The sequence below is a fragment of the Xiphophorus hellerii genome, chromosome 6 (genome assembly GCF_003331165.1).
Source record: "Xiphophorus hellerii strain 12219 chromosome 6, Xiphophorus_hellerii-4.1, whole genome shotgun sequence".
Lineage (NCBI taxonomy): Eukaryota > Metazoa > Chordata > Actinopteri > Cyprinodontiformes > Poeciliidae > Xiphophorus > Xiphophorus hellerii.
In genome coordinates, this window is record NC_045677.1 from 13,166,155 (window position 1) to 13,188,973 (window position 22,819).

General features: G+C 40.9%; 1 protein-coding gene across 1 annotated transcript in view; it reads right to left on the reverse strand.

Annotated features, from left to right (window-relative positions):
- Positions 1-1,143: 1,143 nt before the first annotated feature.
- Positions 1,144-22,819, reverse strand: part of camsap2b (calmodulin regulated spectrin-associated protein family, member 2b) — a 34,299-nt gene continuing 12,623 nt past the window's right edge. The window contains 20 exon segments of the mRNA XM_032565297.1: positions 1,144-3,067; positions 3,501-3,637; positions 3,733-3,848; positions 5,453-5,552; positions 5,644-5,858; positions 5,975-6,111; positions 7,070-7,754; positions 7,838-7,878; positions 7,880-8,022; positions 8,134-8,356; positions 8,432-8,578; positions 9,257-9,980; positions 10,719-11,000; positions 11,098-11,167; positions 12,084-12,188; positions 12,354-12,444; positions 13,841-13,980; positions 16,128-16,266; positions 19,760-19,846; positions 20,853-21,032. Coding sequence (XP_032421188.1) covers positions 2,771-3,067; positions 3,501-3,637; positions 3,733-3,848; positions 5,453-5,552; positions 5,644-5,858; positions 5,975-6,111; positions 7,070-7,754; positions 7,838-7,878; positions 7,880-8,022; positions 8,134-8,356; positions 8,432-8,578; positions 9,257-9,980; positions 10,719-11,000; positions 11,098-11,167; positions 12,084-12,188; positions 12,354-12,444; positions 13,841-13,980; positions 16,128-16,266; positions 19,760-19,846; positions 20,853-21,032 — 4,059 coding nt within the window. The 3' untranslated portion in view covers positions 1,144-2,770.

Here is a 22,819-nt window from a genome sequence, read left to right on the forward strand (position 1 = left end):
CGGAGCCAGCCAAAGGTATAAGCAAACTAAGCCACATCTAAGGGGCCCCAGACTGTCATGACTTTCCCATACATGCTTGAGTTTAAACAGACCATCTAAAATGTTTATTTTTTATAGAAAATTATTTTACCAAATCAAGCTATCAAATTTAGGTGGTTTAGGCAATGATAAATTAAAATGTTTTAACATTTAAAGGAACTTTTAAAAAAAAGTGTAAAAAATAATCTTAATGTGATTCTTGAGTTACCACGGTTACAGTCTGATGATTTAACATTTGTGTTTCAGTTTCAAATTCTCCATAAACTTGCCTCAGCAAATAATAACCAATTATCTCTGACTGCTTTAAGATTCCACCACATCTGGATTAAAACACTATTGCTGATGTTTTGAACAGGAGGACAAGCTTTATATCATGTTCTACTTGGGCCAGCCCTGTGTACACAGTATGTTTCCTCCTCAGGAGCATTTCCTGGAATAACGGTAGATTTTCTTCTTCGTTCTCTCTTGAAAACTTTAATCTGACCTTCAGGTTTTCCTTGCGATTATAGGTTTCTTCCTTGCACACCTCCTATGAAAGCTTTGGAGTCTTCTGCTTGTGGGAGCATGCATTCTTCCAGCAACAGTGCCTCCTAGATGTCCTGTGATGATGCAAAGTTTTATTATGGCTTCTTTTAGCATCTTATTGTCTGCGCTCAGGTGAGGAACTGTTGGCAGTTGTTTTCAATAAACCATCTTTACATCCCTCTTCACTTAGTCAATTCTCAAAATTTACAAAACGTAGATGTACGTTGTGGCGATTCTGAAGCCTTGCAGGCAAAATCTGTTTTCATATCAAGTAAAACTAGTCTTACTTTGTTAAAACAAATTGGTCAAAGTAGTTATTTAAGATGTTTGCACACTTACTTTTACCAATTAGAAACCTGGGGACCAATAGTGCTACTCCAAAGAGTACCACAAGTTTTTACACATATTGTGCATTAAACATGAAGCTAAAACAGCCACTTGTAACAGTGATAATTAAAATGTGCAGGTTTCTCAATAATATTACCACTACTTACCCATTATTTATTAAGCTAACAAGTTTACCATCAGCAATAGCTACAACATAAGACAAGGAAATAAAGTTGAGACAGACGCAGTGCAAACTGTTAAGAGCTGGCATTTTAATAAAACAGAAAATAATAATAATAATTAAAAAAATTAACAATAACAAGTTCATGAAAATTTGATCACATTTTCCTGATTGAAAACAAAATGAATCCAGAGCTGGAGAAAAGGAAAAATAAATTCAATAAAACACCTCCTCATTTAGCAATGCTTTGCATTCAGGCACACACGTCTTTCAATAACCGTACTGCTTCACTAGTACACACTTCCAACTGGTAAATATCCTTACAAAAAATACTTCTTATATGTGAAAATATATCTGTACAGAGTCAACACATACTGAAAGGAATGCATGATGTAAAAATGTAACAGTAAGGTAAAGTGAAAAGCACTGACAGTGACGGTGTAAAAACATCTCAGATCAGACGCAACAACAGTGGAGAAGGTCTGAAACCGCTAGCGCAGGTAAGTTCGTCCTCGTATTTACAACAAAATCTGATCATAATCTGCATCTAACAGTGAGGACACAAAGCACATTGATGTGACATTTTAGTTATTTGGTCACTCTGCAGCATAGTCAATAGTTAGAACTTAAATTACTGCACACACTGATGACACTGAGATCTCCATTTAGTTCATAACTCATGGTAGTCTTGAGAGTAATGCTGTTGAGGGATCAGATTTTTTGCATCTGTAGCACAATAAAAAGGCCCCGGAAAAAAACAACATCATACATAAGCATGATAAATTACAAAAGCTACTCAAATGCTACCAGGAGCTGACTTGTTTGCTTTCCTATGATATACAACAAATGTAACTAACGTATGCTGTGGACTGTGTTGTGTTATCGCATAAAACATAATATGGTGTTCAACGTATCTCAAAAGCTATATTGAAGTAAAATAAATTAAAAGCCTATTGCAGGTGTTTTCCAGAACCATTTGATGGTACTCTATACACTCGTCATTAACACACACTTTTGTCAAATAAATCCATTCTCCACTTGAGGTGTGCTTAACGTGCTGGTTGGCACTTCACTGTACGTGCACACATATACAGACGTAAAACCTGTTTATAGAGTTGTCAATCACATGTACAAAGGAAAAAAATGACAAAAAATCCCCCAAAAACCATGCCTGTTAAGCAGCTGAAGTTACATCTGATCACAGACAGGCAGCTAACCTGCAAAGGGGACCTAATCTGATCTTGGACCTTGTGTGTACAGACAACAAACAGATGTTTTCGGCAGGCGCAGACAAAATGACACCAACACCCACTTTGCGTCCATGTGACACAGAACAAGCATAAGGCTACACATGATCAACGAAGAGAACCCAAAGTGCCTTCTGAGAGGCGTGACATTCAGTGCTTCAGTGGTTCAGCTTGGTAAGGCATCGGCTCACCTGGTATCATCTTTTCTTTCTTTTTTATTGGCACATGAGAACATTGATACACATGCTGACAAGAACACACTTGTGCCACACTGAAATAGTGTCATAGCCAGCTCTATACTAGTTTTCTGCGTGATAATGTATTTCAACATTCCAGTTGAGATTTTCAGGAATGGTAACTAGTGTCCCTCAAATATACATAGAAAAAAAATCCACATTTTCTTCTGTTCATTTCAACAGAGCTTGTCCAGATGCACCACCTTCAGCTGGCTCTACTTTGGGTGCTTTTTGGGTGTCCCCTGCTTCTTGGTTTGCCACAGGTGGTTGGCAATGGCGATGGCGTCCACGCTGGCGGACATGGTTTTAGCCGGGATCTTGCTGAACTGCTTCTTGTCCGAGTTGTACTTGTACAAAGTCTCGATCATCTTGGGAGTAATGGATTTTGGGCCAATGCCGGCCAGTTTGGCGATCTCCTCTGTTTCGGGGTAATACGTGTAGACGGACCTGAACTGGCAGCCGGAGTCACGGAACAACACTAGGAAGTTATTGGCTTCTGATTTCTCCATTTCCTGCAAGAGATTGTGCATAAGAAACCTACTTATTAATGACTCTTAACAGTCACTGATAGCTTTCTGGTCTATGACATAAGAAAATGAAAATCACTCGGGGTGTTTTGCTGCTCATAGGTTCTGATTAAACCACCAAATGACTAGTAGAACCCGTTTGATTAAGTTTATTCAATAATTTCTTTCACGTGTCTAAATTTCCAAAATATTACAACATATAAGGCAATATTTACAGCTTCAGTACAAGAGCTTTTTGAAGAATGAATGCATATTGTGGGGAAAACAAGGACAGCACATACTACATTGAAGATGGGAGACCGATCAGGCCATCAGTCAGACTGATCTTTTTATACTATCAGAATAACTCAGTTTAAGTAAAAATAGCCAAACAAATTGATTTTGTGTTTATATAACTTAACCTGTCAGAGTTATACACACAGAAACCGAGCTTACAGTCAAGTATCTTGTTTTTCTGCCCTTCATTGACTTTGCCAGCGAGGCAGCAGTGAGCCAGGGCATTCTGGATGATGTGCTTGTTGGACTTGGCACTAGGCTCCTTGTACAGTTTGGGTCCTGAGGGCAGAAATAGTGAGAGTGCAAAAATTACACATCTGCTTGGTAAGTGGACCAAAGAGAAGACAAGGCTCTACATTCCTCTCTGTCCCTACCTGTGTACTCTGTGTTGGACGGAGTGGAGGAAGTGGTCGAGTCGTTTTCCCAGTCTTTCTCTCCGTTCCGACTGCCGGCCGAAGGACAAGAAGAAAAACCCTCCGCAGAGTCTGGCCTGACGGCAACCAACAGATAAATGCAGACGTAACGACAACCACGTACGATATATCACCACACAGCGCACACAGAGACATGCACAGAAACACAGAGATGGGTCAAAGCGAGATCAGACGTTGTGACACAGTTCTCCAAAGTCTGCCTGTTGTGTTGCATCACATCATAGTGAAACACGCGGGTGAAGCAGAGCCGTGTTCAACCAAGCAAAGCAGAGCGGCTGGCTTCATGGTTACAGAGGGAGTTATGAAGGAAACAGCAAGCAAATAGCTAAAACATTAAGCAGAGAGCAAATGTGATACAGAGAAAGAAGAAGAGGCGGAAACAGCTCTGCAGCCTGCGTCTGATGGACCACACTGTACTGCAGTCAGGAAATTAACCTGCATTTACTTACATTTATGACAAACTTTAGCCCAACACAAAATTATAGTGAAGCTGCAGCATGTCTACACAGAACCACGTCTAAAAAGAGCTTTAATTTAATTTCAGAGTGTTACTAACCTTCCTTTTCTGTCTTTGGGAGAGTTTAAAAAAAACGGGATATGAGCTGAAGCTAGTTTGTGGCCTCTGAAGGATGCATGCAGAGCAGAAGTAGGAGAAGGAGGAGAAAGGGAGAAAACAGAATCAAACTGTGGAGAGTAGAGCTTCCTGTGGGTCATAGAGGACAGTAGCCTCTTCAAGCACATTCCCAACAAGTCTCATTAGGGTAAGCAAGATGTCAACTTAAGGTGAGTACAGGATTTATTAGTTTAACTTGTTAACCAGAAACAAAAACTAATTTCTAAGTCGTTTTTAAGCTGATTAGCTAATTATTAGCTTGTAGGCAGTTACCACCAATGACAAACTTCAAGATTTTATTGATATCTCATGCCACAACCAACACAAAGTAGTGTAAAATTAAGTGCAAAAATTGTACATAACTTTAAAGTTTTTTTTTGTTTTTTTTTTCAAATAAAAATAAAATAAATTGCAAGTAGCATTTGTGGACAAAGTTGTGTGAAAGTCTAAAGAGGAATGTCCTGGTCCATTTGCACTTGGTTTAAATCAAAGAATGTGGAAGAATGCTAACATTCCATGTAAATGCTCAGTAGCTACAATGAAGCATGGCTGTGGCAGCATTATGCTGTGGCTTGATTTTAGGAAAACCTGGTAGAGGTTGCAAAGACTTGAGAATGAGTTATAGGTTAACTTTATAACAGAACGAATGACGCTGAAAGTGCAGCAAGAGCTACAACTCAATGGTTCAGATAAAAGCATATTGAGATGTTAAAATGGCCCAGTCAAAGTCCTGACCTAAATCAATGTGAGTACATGGTAATACTTGAAAAAAGGCTCTCAGAGAATTTTTCCATTCTGTCTGACTGTGCTATTTTTTTTAACAAATACGGACAAAATGAACATTTTTAATGAGCTTAGAATGTATTATACTCGCTTTAGTGTTGATCTTCTATTACATAAAATCTCAATAACATGTATTTACGTTTTGGCTTAACATGACAAAATGTGAGAAACTTTGAGCGAATACACATTTTTACAAGGCACCATTTCTTCATATTAGATTTGTGAGTCTCAGATAAATTAAGGTCTAGTCAGTTTGTGTCTTACCTGTTGTTCTTCCTGTTATCTGGCTGGTCCCTGTTGTTGTCAGTCAGATTGAGGGACGCCAAAGAGACACTTGAGACAGAGAAGCCCCGAGGACGCACACCTGCAATGCAGTAAGCACACAGAACCAGCAGGGATCAGCATGAGACGCTTGGTGGAAACATGTTTGTAACGGTGCTTTGGGAGTCCTTCACCTGTCGTTCTCACAGGAGGAGTAGATGACTCCATGATGTCCCTGTGGATGGACTTGGGCCGCTGCTTTTTCTTCAGACTTCCACTTCGAGGCTTGATGACCTCATCCATGTCCTCCATCAGTTTGAGCTGCTTCCTTCGCAGATATTCGTTCTTGATGTATTCCCTCCTCGCCTTCTCTTCGTCCTTCTTCTGTTGCTCCTCCTCCGCTTTTAGCCTGCACAAGAACAAGAAAGCTTGTAGTGGACGACTGAAGAGAAAAGCTGAAGAGAAGAATGATTTAGACAGAGCATGCATGCGTCTGGACACCCATGTGATGCAGAGAGGACACACCGTGCAGCTTCTTTCTTCTGCTCCTGGTCCAGCTCTTGCTGTTGCCTCTTCTCTTGAGCTTCCTTCTCCCTCCGAAGTCTCTTTTCCAACAGAGCTGCTTTCTTTGCCGCCATGTCCTCTTCTCCCTTCACATCATCCTGGTGTTGAATGAGAACATTTACATACATAAAACATTCAAGTTTCTATGTTAAAGTAGAGCTGGACAATAAATCAATAATGTATATTACAATAGATATATACAGTAGATATGTCTAATACAATGTTCAATAATTTCACTGAACTCCGATCCTGAACCACACAGCATTCTGGGAGATGTAGGCAGAGGAAAGGCTCACAGCCAGTTAAGTGAGGGTGGTGGCATCAACTAACTATTCACTCGCCTCACTGGTTACCTAGCAACAACCTTTTGAGTAACTAGAGGCAGTTTCAGGTTATGCCCTCTAACCTTATAACTGATTAAACATAAAAAATCTGACTTGACCTCGGATGAAAAGTCAAGTCATTAGTGTGGCAGTTTTTCCAGGGACTTAGAAACTAATCAATAATTACTAATATAGACTGATATGAAACCCTCCTATTTTGTGACATTTTTCAGCCATATCCAGCCCTATTTTAAAGGTAAACCCAGGCAAAAATATGTTAAGAAAACATTTAGAATCCAAAGCGTCTTTTAGCAATCAATATTTTAAACCCAATTTGCATACTCTCAGAAATCGTCTTTTAGTTACTCTTAGCTTCTTTTCTCTAATGTTGGTGTAGCTGGTGGTCTAAATTGAGTTTCTAATCATGTTAGGAAATGACCATATAGTATGTCTTACTAATGAAGTTATTGCAGTTTTCGTTACAGTAATGACTGCATTTCTAAATCTGACAGAGGAGACAACTAGAGAGACCAAGTGTATATTTCGATCAATTTAACCTTGTAGACTACAAGACTAACCTTGTAGTCTTGTGAACAAGACGTCTAACAAAGCGTCAGACGTCTTGTTCACAAACACATACAAATTGTCTCTTGAAGTAAGTTCAAACATCTTTCTCTTCTTCCATCTTCTTTAGGAGCAACTAGAACATTCAGGGCTTCTAGCTCCAACTCACCTTGAAGAAGAATCCGCAGCACATCTTTTGGTCGTCTCCATAACTTTCTCCTCCTTTCTCTCCCTCCTTTGTGTTCTCCGGACCCCGGCCACCAGGAGGCTTTACCCAGGACAGCGGCACCTTCACTAGGTCCTTCCTTTCCTGTTTGTCATCTTGACTCTGGCTAACAACCCCACCTTTGATCTCTGAAACCGGCTGGCACAAAACCTCTGATGTCGTCGACTCCTCTTTAGATTCTGTCCTCTCCTTCAGGCGCTCACTCGTCTTTTCCTTGCATTTTTCCTCATCACTGCTCTTTACTACCATTTCCTCTTTTTTCTTAGAGTCATCTTTTTCGCCCTTGAGCTCTTGGTTTTGTCTTCCCCTGACGCCCTCGTCGTGACTCAGGTAGGCAAACGAGCTCTGGTGGGTTTGGCTGGAATTGAAGCGTCTCAGTCTGGGCAGGCTGTCTACTGAGGTGGGAGGGTTGAGCATCCGACTGATGGGGGTGACCTTCAGGTCGTTTGGACGGGGAGTCCGAGGCGTTCTGGCATGAAACGAGGCCGGTCGTCGTTTGATGCCCGCAGGTGAACGGTTGGGGGCGCGTGGCGACCCAGAAGAGGACAGGATCGGGGACAAGGATCCCACCGACCCCCGGCCCGATCCTCTGCCTGTCACGCTGCTGCTGCGCAACTCGCGGAGCTGCCTGTGTGGAAAAAAAGTAAAAACAGTAATGTGGAGGCTTGCATTTCAGTCGCCTCTTCAATGAATCTGGCAGTAACGGGGTACCTGTGTGGAGACGGAGCAGGAGGCGGGATCACCCAGGCTTGCTTGCTGCTGGTCTCTCATGGCCATGATCTTCTCCTGCTGCTGGGCCAGTCGCTGCATCTCAGTCTGCAGGAAGCCCAGCGATGTGTTCAGCCTTTCAATGGACCGTGTGTACTCTGCAAGGTCGACCTCTCCAGCAGTCATGCCTGATCAGTCGCCAACAAAAACAAGTAAATACAAAAAGCACAATCTGTCACCATTTCCAAAACCGAAATCAGCAGAGATAATAAAAAGAGAGGCACGCCAATGTTACTTACCCCCACCGTCTTCGCATGGAGATTTGGGAGCTGCTCCATCAGGTTTGCATCTCTCCACCCGCTCCACGCTGTCCTCCTTTGAGGAGGAGATAGGCTCAGGTGAAGGTGTTTCTGCCCCTCCGGAGTTCTGGCTCAGAGGGGCTGTCACTCCTTTCCTTTTTACTACATTCAGGAAGGCTGTTCTTCCCATTTTTTGACGGTGCCTGGTGAAGGCTGCCTCTACCTGGAAATTGGGATGAACCCAGTATTAGACATAAAAATCATACCACAGGGTTTGTCGTGATGCAAGACTGCATACCTTTTTCTTTTGGGCTTCAATGGCTCTGCGTTTTTCTTCAAGTTTCATTCTCAGCTGAATCATTTCTGAGGCTATGAAGTGGGAGGGGTCTCGAGGTGACGGGGTAGCCGGAGAAGGCGACGTGATTGGCAGGGGAGGCGTAGAGAACTGGGGAGAGAAGTAGTGTTGATGCCAAATTTTATTTATTTCTCATCAACATATTAGAGAAAGCTGTATTTCTGCCTCTGCAGAAGATGCAGTGGTTGTCCAATGGCTTAATTTATCAACAAAAAAAAGATATTTGTAACAACATGGCGCTTAATGAAAATATTTATTCAATTATGAACTACTGATCAACCATTTTTCAGTTCACTTTTTCCAACCACAACCGAGACCAATCAACCAATCAGAACCGGTATAATTAAGAAGTCACTTAAGTAGAACCTTTCTGACAACATGAAGTATTCAAACGGTCACATCACACATGTAAAGAAATTCAAGTACAAATGAAAGGGAAAGAGGGTCACAAAGCCTAAGACTTTGGAGTCAGAATGATTATCCACGAATGGAGAAGACATGGAAACAGAGGTGAACCTTCAGATCAAAAATGGCATCCTTGAGAGAGTTCAAGGCCAGAAGTGAGCAAGAAGAACCTAAAGGCCTGTTTCATGTTTGTCAAAAAACATCTCAACAATCCCCAAAACTCTTGAGAAAACAATCTGTGAACTGACGGGACAAACATTTTTGAAAGGTTTGTGTACCATTAAATCTTGCAGTAAATTTAAACACAGCACCACATATTCTGAAATATCTGAAGAGATTTGAGGGACAGAATGAATAACAAACCTGAGAGGAAGTGGTTCTGGCTGAGTGTGTGTAGGGGACATTAAGATCAGAGCTGTCTGGAGTGGTGGTTCCTCCGCTGCTCCTTCCCTCCAACTTCCTGAACTTCTGCTCTGCAAAGCTGGTCATCCGCACCAGACCCCCACCTGACCCACCCGATGAAGAGGCGGGACTGCCTGTATAAGACCTGGGAAGGGTGGGCACAGAACTGGGACAGGGGCTGCCTCTGTCACCTCCGTGTCCCTGTTCTCCCTCAGGGTTAGCTTCCACTTCCTCCTTGTGTTCCCCTTCCCTGCTTCTCTCCTGCTTGCCAGGCAGAGGACACGACCTCGTCATGGCCTCACAGTCTGGATCTATATCCGAGTAGTCTCTCAGAGACGAGGAGTCCTCATCCAAACTCTGGATGTCCTCTGTCCGCACATGGATGCCTGTGTCGACTTCATCTGTGGAGGCAGAGTTGAGGTCTCGGTCATTCACCCGAGCCTTCGCTGAACCAAAGTCATCTCCGGGAGCTTGAGCCCCTGGAGGGTCTGACGACTCTGCACCATGCAGAAAAAAGCCATTGTCTCCATCTCCAACAGCGAGGCTGGCATGAGGCCGTTCAGTGTCGTGGATGATCTTGAGGGCCTCCTCGATGCTCGGAGGAGTGGATGGACTGACGCGGGGGGAGTGGTTCCCTTGGTACTTAGTGGGGCTGCTGTTGTCTGGTAAGACTCCATTGGGGTACCTGGAGAAAAGATCCAGGTAAATATAAAGTTGAGCATAGTAAGAGCGAATATTGAAAACAAATATTACTCTATTCAAATACTTTTGATTCTCTTGAATAACAAATACCTCCAAAGGTTTTTTTGTATGGGACCAAGGCTCATGCGTTTGTTGAAGTATGTGTTTACCAAGGTGCCACCGGTGATTTTGTAAAAAAAACAATTCTTCACAGCAGGTTGTAAAGAATTGGTTGGATTTCAAAAATCCTTGAACTTATTTGTAATCTTTTTGCATATCTTTACCAGCTGTGGAAATTAGCCTGTGTTTTTATTTAGCTTCCTCCAACTTGTGTTGTCCCCTAAAGTTACCAAGAGGTAAGGCTTTCATCTTTTTCCAGAGCAACGCTCTGCTGGGAAAACCTGCATCCAGGGATTCACATGGGTGCTTTTTTGAAACCTGACACCGAACCAAAACATTTTTTCAGACCAATTAGCACTGTACATCACAAAAGATAATATAGCTCCACCTTGCTTTGTTGTTCTTGTCTTCAAATGGTCAAACTACTCTAAAATTAGACATTTTTTTCAAATCTTCACACTTTGAGTCACCTGATGCTCACTGTCAACATTGAACATTGCTAATTAAGCAGGCACTTCTTTACCTTTCACAGTTTTTATTGAACTGCAGGTTGCTACATTTATAGGTGATGCAGTTCAACTGACAGTAAAAGTCACATTTAAAACCTATTTCCCATCCACACCTGCTTTGGCTCTTAATAGAGAAAGTGTTGTTCCGTCCCAAAGGTTTGTGGGAAGCAAAGTTGTCGTCCTCCTCTGGGATCTGTCTGCCCTGACCGTTCACGTCGACTGGCGTGAGGGAGAGGTGGTGTTTCATGCCTCCTCTTGATGTATAATGAACTTTGAACCCCAGACCATCAGTACTGGCTGAGCGGGTCATGCCGCAGGCAGAAGGAACCTCAAAGAGGGGCAACGTTGCATCTCCATCCAGAGGGATCTCAAAGGAGATTCCCCGAGAAGAGGATCTGAAGAATGAAAAGTGTTGTCAGTGCAACAGGAAAGAAACCGACAGCTGTAAAATGTAGGCCCCCGGAGGCTTGGCTATTAGCTTCATATACTCACTGTTTTTCTTTGGGCCACGTCCCGACACAACCGTCAACATAGGACATGGAGGTAGATCGCTTCATTAGGCCTGTTACGCACAGAGGAACCTTCTTAGTCTTACATGATCTAAGAAATTATTTGTTTTGATAAAAAAATCATAGCAAATGAATCTCTGGAGGTTACGGAAGAATAGAGATGATATAATGGGTTTTAATACGTCTTACAGCGGTTTCTTTTCTTGCTTGTATGTTTGTGCTCCATATACGTCATCCAGACCTTAACCCCAGAGGTATTTACATTTTGCCCTGCATCCTTAACAGCTGCACATTATTTCATTTATTTCCAGTGTGAAGCTGTCCACAACCACTAGGGGGCATCTGACTTCTGAACAAAAATCTAAACCTTCCACTTCTTTATGATTTCTGCATAATTCATTCGAGGATCAAGCACATGCATTTCCACCCTCGTAATATCCATGTGAATTTGTCCCATAGCTGTTCTCCTCACACACAGCATCGGCATTCTTGTCGTCCCACTCCACTGAGCTGACCGTGTGTTACGCTTTTCCACAAACCCTCCATGGCATCAATCCACTGCAGTTTTATTCATTCCCAAAACTAAACTGCTCTAATTTGTTACCTTATTACTCAAGAAGAATACCTAACAACTGGACAGCCAAATTCATTACCTATTTAAAGAGTTTTGTTTTCCTTTGCCAATATCTCATTTTATTTATTGGGAGACTTTTTAAAATCTGTAGTGTGTCACAAAATCTTGTCTGCATTTAAAAAAGGGTCAGATGACTTCTAATTTGTAATACAGACGTGTTTATGTAGCTACATTATCTAATAGAGAGAGACGCACCTAAGAACAAATTGTTTCAGACAAAAAATATAAAGATGGCTCTGTTAGCTTTTCACTACCTTTCATTAGTCTACTAGTAACAGTCAGCAAAAATACATCCAATTGACCACATTAATATGGCAGATCATATTTAATCCTACCTTCAGCTGTGAGGTTTTCTGGACTGGTAGGTCTGTCGGCATAGTTCTGTTTGACAGGACTGGACACAGGAGCCATATCTCTGCAGGACGATACAGGCTCACAGGCTGCATGGCAAAACAAGACAAATCCTCCACATCATTAGTCAACAACTAGCATTCATTACATGAAGGAAAATTACCAAAAATTACATACACACGCACACACACCACCCACACACACACAAAAAAGACTTATTACTATCATCAAAAGGAACACGGACTGGATCGTACCGTTGGGGTCGAAGACTCTGGGCTGAACAAATGAGGGTTTCACGACCTCGAACCACCAGAAAAGCTCAGCCATGAACACCAGGTAGTTACTCTGAAAGATTGCACACATTTTTATACTCAACTCGCACATGTAACATCTGGATTTTTGCTGCTGATTCCCTCTGCATATCTCTGTAAATATCAACAAAAATCAAACTAGCTCTGAGAATTTTGAAAGACCACTGAGGTCAAAGTTCATGTACTTGACTATCTGTGCATGTTGGCTGCTGCAATGTCAAACCCAGATGTGGCAAAAAAATCTGCGAAACTACTATCTGGAGTCTGGTTTATATACAGTATCTTGCAGAGCTATTCAAACCTATCAATGTTTCATATTTCGTCATGAAACAACCGTCCTGTATTCTACTAGGATTGCGTGTAGTAAGACCAACTTTAAATGATTGTGGAGTATAAGGAAAGGAAACATGTTTGTTTTTTTAATAAATACAACTCTGAAAAGCTTGGCTTGCATTTGTATTCAGCTCCATATAAACTGATACTCCTATGTAAAAGTATAGAAAGTGAGTTCCTTTAGAGGTCCTTTACTTAGTAAATAGTGCCTGCCTGTGTGTAATACTGTATATCCTCAGTGTAAATACAGCTATTTCTAAAGCAGCCGTGTACGTCCTATAAAAACGTGACTGAGCAAAATGATTAGTAGGCAGCTGACATTGATAAGAAACGGCACAAATTTATTAAGCAGATTTTGGATGTAATTTGTAGACATATAAACACTATCTTCTAATGCAATGTGTTAAACTGTGCACAAATAGTTAAGATTCTGTGGACAGTGAATCTGTGGCAAACCGGCAGCATGCCAGAGTCTTTAAAAAACCCCACATGACTCCCTGTTGCACCATAAAACCAGTATTCAGTCAATGCACAGACAGAGTGGTGAATGAGAAATGAAGGCAGAAGAAGAAAAGCAGAGCGAAGGGTGTGTGAGGATGAAAAGCAACTGCTGTGTGGCGTCACAGAGAGGAAAGTTCCAGTCAGCTCGGACTGTGACTTGAATCCTGAATGTTTCTACCCACGCTCTCTGCATACTATTTACCCATTGCTTGCTTTACTGCTCTGTTGTCTAAATGGCACTAACAACTCTTTGAGTGTATACAACCTGAAACCTTAAATCTGCAAACTTTAAAGACAATTCTTCAAAAACAAGAAACATAGCAGGAAGAGTTGGGTCAGGACTCTTGAATCTGTCCTCTGTCTCAGTAGGATGAGGTCAACCGAGAAGAAACCCACACTGAGTATTAAACTTTTCCTTGCATGACTCAGTTTTGCCTTGGTGTAATTTCCCATCCCCAAGTCTCCTTCTTCTCCCCCTAAAAAAAAAACATCTCTCCTTTTGTCCTTTGAGTTACTGAATCCTGCATCATAAACACAGACCTTTCCACATCTTCCCCATCTATTTCTTTAAACATCAGAATAGTGGAAGTTCTTACCTTTATGGATGCATGAGTGTAGAGCATGTCCTCCAGGCTGAAGTGGCAGCAGTGATTGAGGTTGTTCCTGCAAAACTCCTGCACCAGCTGGAGGTTGTACAGACTGTCAGCCAGAGACATGGTCTCCTTGAGGCAAATGTCTGCTCAGCCAGGGGAGGGGTCAGACACACACACAAAGGGAGGGGGAACAGTAACGCCAAACAGGAAGAGAGGAAAAGATAAGGTTCAGCTTATGGTAAAACATAGAATAGAATAAAAAAGAAATAGAGCAGGGGCAAATTGTCTTTGCTTGATTCACTCCAAATCTTTGACAAACAGTAATCAGCTCTTTCTTCATGAATCATCAGCATTTTTATTCTTTGATGTTTCACAACAGCCCTGGCATGTGTAGGATGTTGTAGTGAAGGAAACAGCTGAGACTTATAGTCGCTAATTTATGCGGTGTGACATCATCTTGAACTGTACTGTACTTATTTTAGGAACAATCCAGCCACAGGAGAGACGACTTTAATGAACCGTGGCTTGTTTTCACATCTGGTTCACACGCTTGCCTGCGAACTAAATCCAACCTGAGGAGTTTTCCGAAAAGCAACACAGTGGCTGTTTATTTTTGAAACTGCAGCCTGATAAGTAGCCATCTAACGGTTCTCTGTAACGTACAACTCCTGACCAATCACGTCTCTGCCCGGGGCGTTTTTAGAAAACAGACAGGCTCTGAGGAAACGCCTCTTTGTTTCTTCGCCCACTCCCTCTTAAAGTCAGACCTGGGTCATATCTGTACTGGAGTCATTCTTTAGTCATCATCCTCACTGTGGTCTGCTATTAATACATAATAAAAGTAAAAACGACACAACAAAAAGGTCAAAACCCTTTTGAGTATCCGGTAGAGTGAGGGAAACGTCAGGAAACAAGACTAAAGTGGATGATAAATATACTCTTTGTTTCAAACACCCAATTCAAATGTATTGTGTGGTCGTCATAGGAACAGGAAGAAAGTATCCATTGTGCGTTCTACATATAGAGGCTCTCTAAACAGTATGGACTCGAGTTAAAATGCCAATTTTAACATGAGTTTACCATGGAAAGAAAACCATTTCAAATCCTGTTTCCACATATATTGTGGAGTTCATTCTGTTCAATGCAATTCAGAAGCAAACATTTCTTAGCGGGAAAAAAGAAGAATAAAAAACAATAACCTTGTTCTGCCCTTAAACTACTTGGTTAAAGCACCTTTTGATTCAGTTTCACCATTGTTCTTCATCTACTAGCACCCAATATCTTGACTTTGTCCCCTCTGTCTTGCAAAGATTCTCCTGTGGATTCTACCTACATTACTCCAAAATCTTAATTATCCCTTTACAAAGTTATTCTTATGTTTATCTTGGAAAGAAAAAACCCTTCATCTTAGATTTCTATGATTCTTAAGGATTTATTCTGACATGTATTTAGAGTTATTCATGACTTACATTCACCTTAGCAAAAATCCCAATTCTATCTGAGAAAAATGGACCCCAGAGCATGATACTGCCACCACCATCTTCTACCATTGATACAGTATTCTTTTGGTCATGTGTTATTTTTGTCAAACATATCTAAATGAGCTGTGGCCCAGAACCTGTAATTTTATTCAATCGAACCACAACATAGTCTCTCACAAAGTTTTGATGTATTCTAGCGAAACCTGAGAGCTTTAAGTAAAAGAAAATAGTTTTGCTTAGCAGACCTACTCTACAGTCCAGATCTATAGAGAATCTATACAGAGAATCGCCTGCAGAGCACAACCAGCAGTTTCTGACCTGCGTTTTTAATCACTTCTGGATAAGGATCCAGTTTTTTAAATTTCCTGTTGGCTCATCTTTTCTCCAATTATTGCTGAATGCCTTCAGTGTAAATGGATCTAAAACTAGGGATGGGCGGCATGGACATAATAGTTTGTCACAATATATATGACGTTCATTGGAGAAAAAAAACCCCCAATGCGATTAATGATTAAAAAAAAAAAAATCTAAATATGTTTTGTTGTCTTTTTCTTTTTGCAATCACAGCCCCACAAATACAAACACTGCTTTTGAATAAAAACAAAAGAATCATCAAAAATCAACTTACCGATCTCATCTCTCAAACATTTTAATGTTTCTCTCTTTACATAATACAAACATGGAATTTTAAAAGAATCACAACAATTCATTCTTTTCTTTCCTGATAAGATTTCTTGTTTTATTGCATTTGTACAGTTTAATGAATAAGAAATCCTAGCACAGACAGATGTTTGGGTCTGGGCACCCACCTTCCAGCCGGACGGCCTGTGGGCAGTAGAAGTGCAGCAGGGCAGCGAGGGCGCAGCCACCTGCGTTGTCCTTCAGCAAGTTCTCCACCAGGGGGAGCGACGGGACATTCTTCTGGGCATGCTCCCTCTTGTACCGGGCCTGAAACCATGGCAACGACACAGAGACATCACCTTCATGGATCGTCAGGGTGGATATGCAGCGGTTCTCTTTGACTACCTACTAGTGCATGCACAGCTTGATTAAACACACAAGTCAAGGTGTTAATCTGACGGTTTTCAAGCATTCATCTGAAGTAATGCAGATTATACTGAGCATGCAAATAATACATCTCTGGCATTCACTTCAGATTTCATTTTGCTCTGAAGGAAACGACTGGAACAGTTTTGCTCTCTCTGTTGTTTTCTCTCTTTGAAAATATTATTCATTACACTATTAAACCTCCTCTGAAACATTTTTTTGGGACTAAAGCCGTCAAAAATCTGCGCAGCGGTTCTGTATCACGCTTTCATGTGATTTAGTGTTTAATAATGATCTGTGTATAAGCTTATTCTTCCTTTCTGCAGGTTCCCTTATGTGATGCTTTACACGTGTGAAAACCGCAGGGACAACAAACCACCGCATGTGCCTTCAGGGCGTCAGCACTCCCTGGGAGCCCATGAAGAGATGCTTTCTGATGGCCGCATTTTGTAACCGACGTGGTACAAAGGAAGACTCAGTCAGCGCAGCGCTCTCTGTCTGACAGCCAGCTATGACTGAGCACTGAGCTGTGAGAAACAAACTGTTGTCCTTCACTTTGCTCCATTGGTACCGAATCTCTCTCAGTACTGCTCGTCCTTTTCTCACGCAAGACAAGTTCAACTGTTTCAGGTTTATAATGAAGATGGAAGAAATGCTTCAATTCATTTTAGTTTTCAGCAGAACCAGGGGTGTAAATGTTAATCAGCTGTATGTCTTAAAAGTATATCTACCTTCGAGTCCCAAGACTAGTCGCGGTGTCTTATTCATCTTAAGAAGGGGAAACAGGTTGGGAGGGCAGGTGAGAGGTGTGGGAGACATTTGGCCAAACAATGATGGAGCTCTGGGCTGCATGCAGGGATGAACAACCGGAGGGAAGAATGTGAAGGTTGGGGTTAAGGAGTGTCAGGACTGATGCTGGGGTTACAGAGATCTTTTCCAGAATGAATGGACTTACAGGTACTAATCTCCAGTACCATTTGCTAGAAGACTTGATGGTGGGTCATGATTGGATAAGAGGAGAGAGTGGGATACATGTTAGGACCACCACTGACTGGGAAAGAGATACCAACACCTGAAAACAACATCTGTTATGGCTCTGTAAAAGACAGAGGATAATTAATATGTGTTAAGTGTGCAGGTTGTGACAGAATAGTAATGGGTGTTTTAAAGAATTGCTGTCAGTGCTGGTTTGGAGCTTTAAAATCTCGCTGATTTTTCACTGTGGTATTGTATGTAGCAGATTTTCAGTCTGACTGGCACTGACAGCAGACAAGCTGGTTTAAAAACCACACTCTTTAGTGTGGAAATTGTTACTGAGTGACAATTTACACACTTTGAGAAATTATTAACTCAAAGCTAGTAATTATGTACTAGAGATGTGCTTCAAAAATGAAATCAAAGGATCTTTTTCTTCCTATTTAGCTTTCAACCTCAGTAAAATACTGCCTTTTGTAAATTTCAAAGTTGAGGTAAGAATCCACATTCTCAAGGGAGTAAAGACAATATTTAGTTAACTGATGAAAAGTAACCAACTTTCAGGAAAAGCTTTGTAAAATTATCTTAAGTGACTCAAATATGGTTATTTTTATTGCAGAGCAGCTACCTCATTAGTAATTTCAGTGCTTTTAGACGTACTCAGCCGTGATGTAGAGCGTGCACTTCCAGCAGACTGAACACAAACATCCTCTGTTTCCTCCTCAACATAACTGAGTGAGTTCTTCATCTTATGACCAAAGTTAAAACACTTTTCACACTTTCCCAGAGTAGAAGAGACCGAGGAGCATCTTATGCTAATCTACTAGAGCCGGCACGTTGCAGAAGCATTGATGAGTGTGCGCGTGTTTGCGGGCGTGGGTGTGTGTGTGAAATAATTTCCTTCCTGCTGTCTTCTTAATGAGTGAGTAGACTTCTCCTGTTGGAGCTGATGCCATGCAGGAAGAGCTGTGTGATGGAGAGTGCAGCGTAAAAGCAACTGACTGATGTGAAGTGTCTTTAGGACTATTTTCCTCTCATCCATCTTTGAAGAACTGTGTCAGCATGAAACGGGTTAAACACACACATATGTTGTATATTCCTCTTACTAAATTAAGAAGATATATCTGCGGAAGATGATTCAGCTCCATAACAGACAGTCAGGGCAGAGTCCCAACGACTGGGACTCCACTTGTTGAATGTAGAGAAGTCGCGCTTGTGCTTCATATTTACAGATGCTAATCTCCAGTATGGAGAACATCCCAATGTAAGTTGCTATAAGATTTGTTTTCTGTCAGAGTAAATCTATCTAAAGTAAAAAGAGTTTATATTATCTGAAGTAAATTATTATCTGAAGTGAACTAGTCAGTGACAAATCTTTAGTATTTAAATATTATCCAGGTCAGATAAGATAATGGCTAATAAATATCCCCTGATAGATTAAAAAAAAATTATTTGTAATTAAAAAGAAAAAAAAGTCCACTTTAGTCATTGCCTTTGTATTAAAAATTAAATTAAACAGGATGGCAGAGTACGACTGCAGCAATATAAATGCTTAATTAATCCTGTATTATTATTTATTATGTCTATGGGGGAGCTAAGATAATCAGTGAGATACCTTTTGAAATTTAAATTTCCCCCTGCAGAACAACATTAATATATATAAAAAAAGATCCTTTCTCCTCTTCATTGAAATCTTTCAAAGTAATGATTTCCTGTTACACTGTGATAGCCAGGTACTTTGAAGCTGTCTTTGATACTCACACTTTGCTCACCTCATCAAATTTCTAATGAACAACAAGAAAAAACTCTAAATCCACCAAAGCGCCACAACTTCATCTCATTCAAGCCTTCAGTGAGTTTCTATTTTTACCCTTCACCTTATTGCTGCCCTGACAGGACCTGTGCTGAAGCGTCATGGATGAGTGAGCAGAAGAGGACGGCGGCTGACTGCAGCGTGTTATTGCCAGCAGATTGACTCGTTGTGTCACAGGAACCTTATATAACCGCTTAGCTAGCAGGGTGCCCGTCTGTCACCGAGGCCCTTCGGCTACAGCGGCCATGTCTCCTACCCTCCTCATTTCTCCTCTCCGACTGTCACCCTGCATCTCCTCCTCTGCCCCGTGAAATGCTTTGTCTCCTCAAACAGCAGTGGGGAGATTCTTGCCAAATACTTTCTGCAGCTGGTGACTGAGCTCATCTGTTCGTCTGATTCGCAAAGCTCCGTACACTGTGTGTTGAATCTGTCTGCAGGGGAAGGGAGCTATTTTTTTTTTTTTTTTGCATGTGTGGACACAGATGTGGCTCTGAATAAAACTTCAATTCCACAAATATTAACTCTCTGCAAGAGGCTAAACAAACTCGTTTCTGAGCAGCATCTTCCAACGGGTCAGTCTGTGTTGGAGAACCTTTTCTAACTTACCTTATGTGTTGTGACGTTTGAGTCTTGGAGGGAGGCTTCTCTTAACTTCTGTTCCTCGATGAGGATGTCCCTCAGCTGCTCGTTCACCTTGAACGACAGAAAGAAACAGAGAAGGTGGTAAGAGACAGAGACACTCAGAGAGCGAAGTCATATTTCAAGAAAGCACTGGGTCAGTTTCAGGCTGAATAAAGGTCTGTTCTGAGAAGACGGATAACGTGAACTTCAGCGAAATACCTGTCACCTTCACTTTGACACATTAACTTGAGATAATGAAGTCATATCTTATAAAACAGTCTTTGAAACTTGAAAATTATTGTTCAATAATGACTTCTGTTTTCCTTTTTGTCAGGATGAAATTACACAAAAACACACATTCCTAAACATCTCTCAGTTGTCTCATTACGGCCTCCATATAATACATTTAATACGTATACAAGGCTTTAAATATTTTACATGACTTCATGGACAAAAAAAAAAGCAGATGGAGATCTTGGATTGCAACATGTTTATTTAATTCCTCATCAAAATTTGTATTACTAAACAGCAATTAACTAAGAAATCAGTTGATTGCAATTGGTGAGAACACACACAAAGCTATGGTAAACAAAACAAACAAACAAAAAAAACACTAACTATGTTATTCTTGCTAATCCATCTCATTAATCCATCTTTTTATCATTTTATGTTAGTTTTTAAAATTGTTAGACTTGTTTTAAAATTACTTCTGTCTGATAGGCAGTGACATGTCATAAGCACTATATCTCAAATATCTCACAAGCAAAAACTAGCAGCTAAATAATCTGTAAGAGATTATGAACAGAGTGACCTTAGATACTTAAGCAACTCAGGCTCTAATTTTGCTTTTTTTTTATTCCTGCAGCAGCAAACAAAAGACGTTGCTAATCTTGGAAGTGTCTTGGGAATTACTCCACATTCCAGCTCTCTTGCAAGAAAATGAGGAAACGGCTCTCATATCTGCTGAACCCAGACAGAACCAAAACAGCAGCGAATCAAATAAAAAGGTAATGCATGGAATGCGTGCAGTCTTTGAAAGTACACATCTTCATGGCTTTTTTTGCACCCCTGCACATACCTTGTTGATCCAGGTGGCGATTGCATCCTCGGTCTCGTACGGCAGCCCCTGGACGAGACCGTCGCTGTGTAGCGGTTCAGCAGACGAATACTTGTTGATGCAGGACATCACCCTCTCCACGCTCACCATCTCCACGGTGTAGGCCATCATTAAGGTATCGATGAGCGCCAGATGGGAGCTCTGCACAGAAACGCAGCCGCAAAGGTCTATTAGCAAGATTAATTTAACAATAGGTGTGGGGGGGTTCCTATGAAAAATAGTTGAAATGCTCTGACAGAGGGCAATAATCTTTTAAATCATTCAAGTCTCGCAAATGATTTTAACATGATTACAAACGTTGACTTTCTCCTGGCCTTTCTAACCCCATTCCAGCCCGGTCAAAGCAACAGACCTACCCTTCCCTTTCCTGCCTAACAACAGCTCTATTCAAAAATATTTACACTGCATGCATGTGTGTTTGTGTCTACACTGTATATGCTTACCTATGCCTATACGATATAAACCTAACAAGACAAGCACCTTTTACCTGGTGCTCAATGATTCAGGACAAAACAAAGTCAAAACAACAAATAAGAGACATCTGTTCAGAACATCAGGGCTCTCAGTGATCCAGTCTTTCCCCAAGACATGAAGCTGAGCTGCTGCTAGAGTTCAGTGGAATCACCTCATGTAAAGCCAGTCAAAACATAACGCAAACATAAGATCACTGCCAGAAACAAACTGTGGATGGAAATAAGTGCTAAGATGAGTTACTTCAGCGGAACAGGGGGTAACATTAGATATTAGGAGTATATTTCCTAACATCCTTTTTTTTAAGTTAGTTTTTGTCACTTCACTCGTAATCAACTCACTTTATTTTCCAGAAAATTATATATATATATATATAAATCTACATTGATATGCAAACATTTACACAAACACAAAGATCTAAATATTTAGAAGGGTTTCCCTTTTTTATGACTATATAATCTTCAGATTCTAAATAAAACATAAAAGCAAACTAAAGTGTGATTTCTTGTAACAGCTCTTAAATAAACTACTGTTGGGTTTAGCAGCTAAACACAGGAGTCTAATATTCAGCTCATGAGGCAACGTGCTGACTCTGTTTGGAGTTTTTGCAGCCTCAGGATTTTGTCAGATATTTCACATTGTGTGCATTCTGCACCTGGCTGATGGAAACTGACTGACGGAAACTGACTGAATGATTGGCAGAGAAGGAGAGACCAGCCAAGCAGCTTAGAATGAAACTGGAGATCAAAAAATAGGAATTTTCTTAAGACGCCATAAAGCTTCCCTGACGATTAAAGCTTTTCTCAACGCATTTGCATAAAATCCCTAAATCTTTCATGCTGGTAAGGAGCTTGTGGAGGTTCCTGCATGCAGCAGAACTTTCATGTGTGTTCATTTAGACGTGTGGAAAGAGAAATACTGAGAGTTTAAATGACAAGCCACTTGGGTTCCTCTTAACTCCAACAGAACTGCATCTGTTGGGTCTTGCTTTTAATTACACCGAGTTAGTCTAAGTGACAGGATGCAAAAATTTTGCTGCCAATTGAAAAAGTGGAATTATATATCTCTCTCTTTTTTTTTTTTTTTACCATAAATGGAAATATGTACAAGGTGTATTCAGTTGTATATATGCAACACTTATTTATTGTAATTATTTTATTTATTTTATTTTTATGACAAAAGCAAAAATAATACATTAACTGCCATAAATTGAGTAGTATATTTCAAGCATTTCTTTGGTCAGAATATTACGCTTTTCGGGCTAGTTGCTATAGTAACACTGGGTGTATAAGAAGCTGAAATTAGCTGTTAGCCTGCAAGCCTGCTCCTTAACAATCAAGCCACTTATAGCTTGCTAACTATAGTTTTAAAACAACATAACATTTTGGCTTCATCTCACCACCGCACATTTCTTTTAGAGAGGAATGAAAAGTGGTGAGATGATATTTTTATCCACA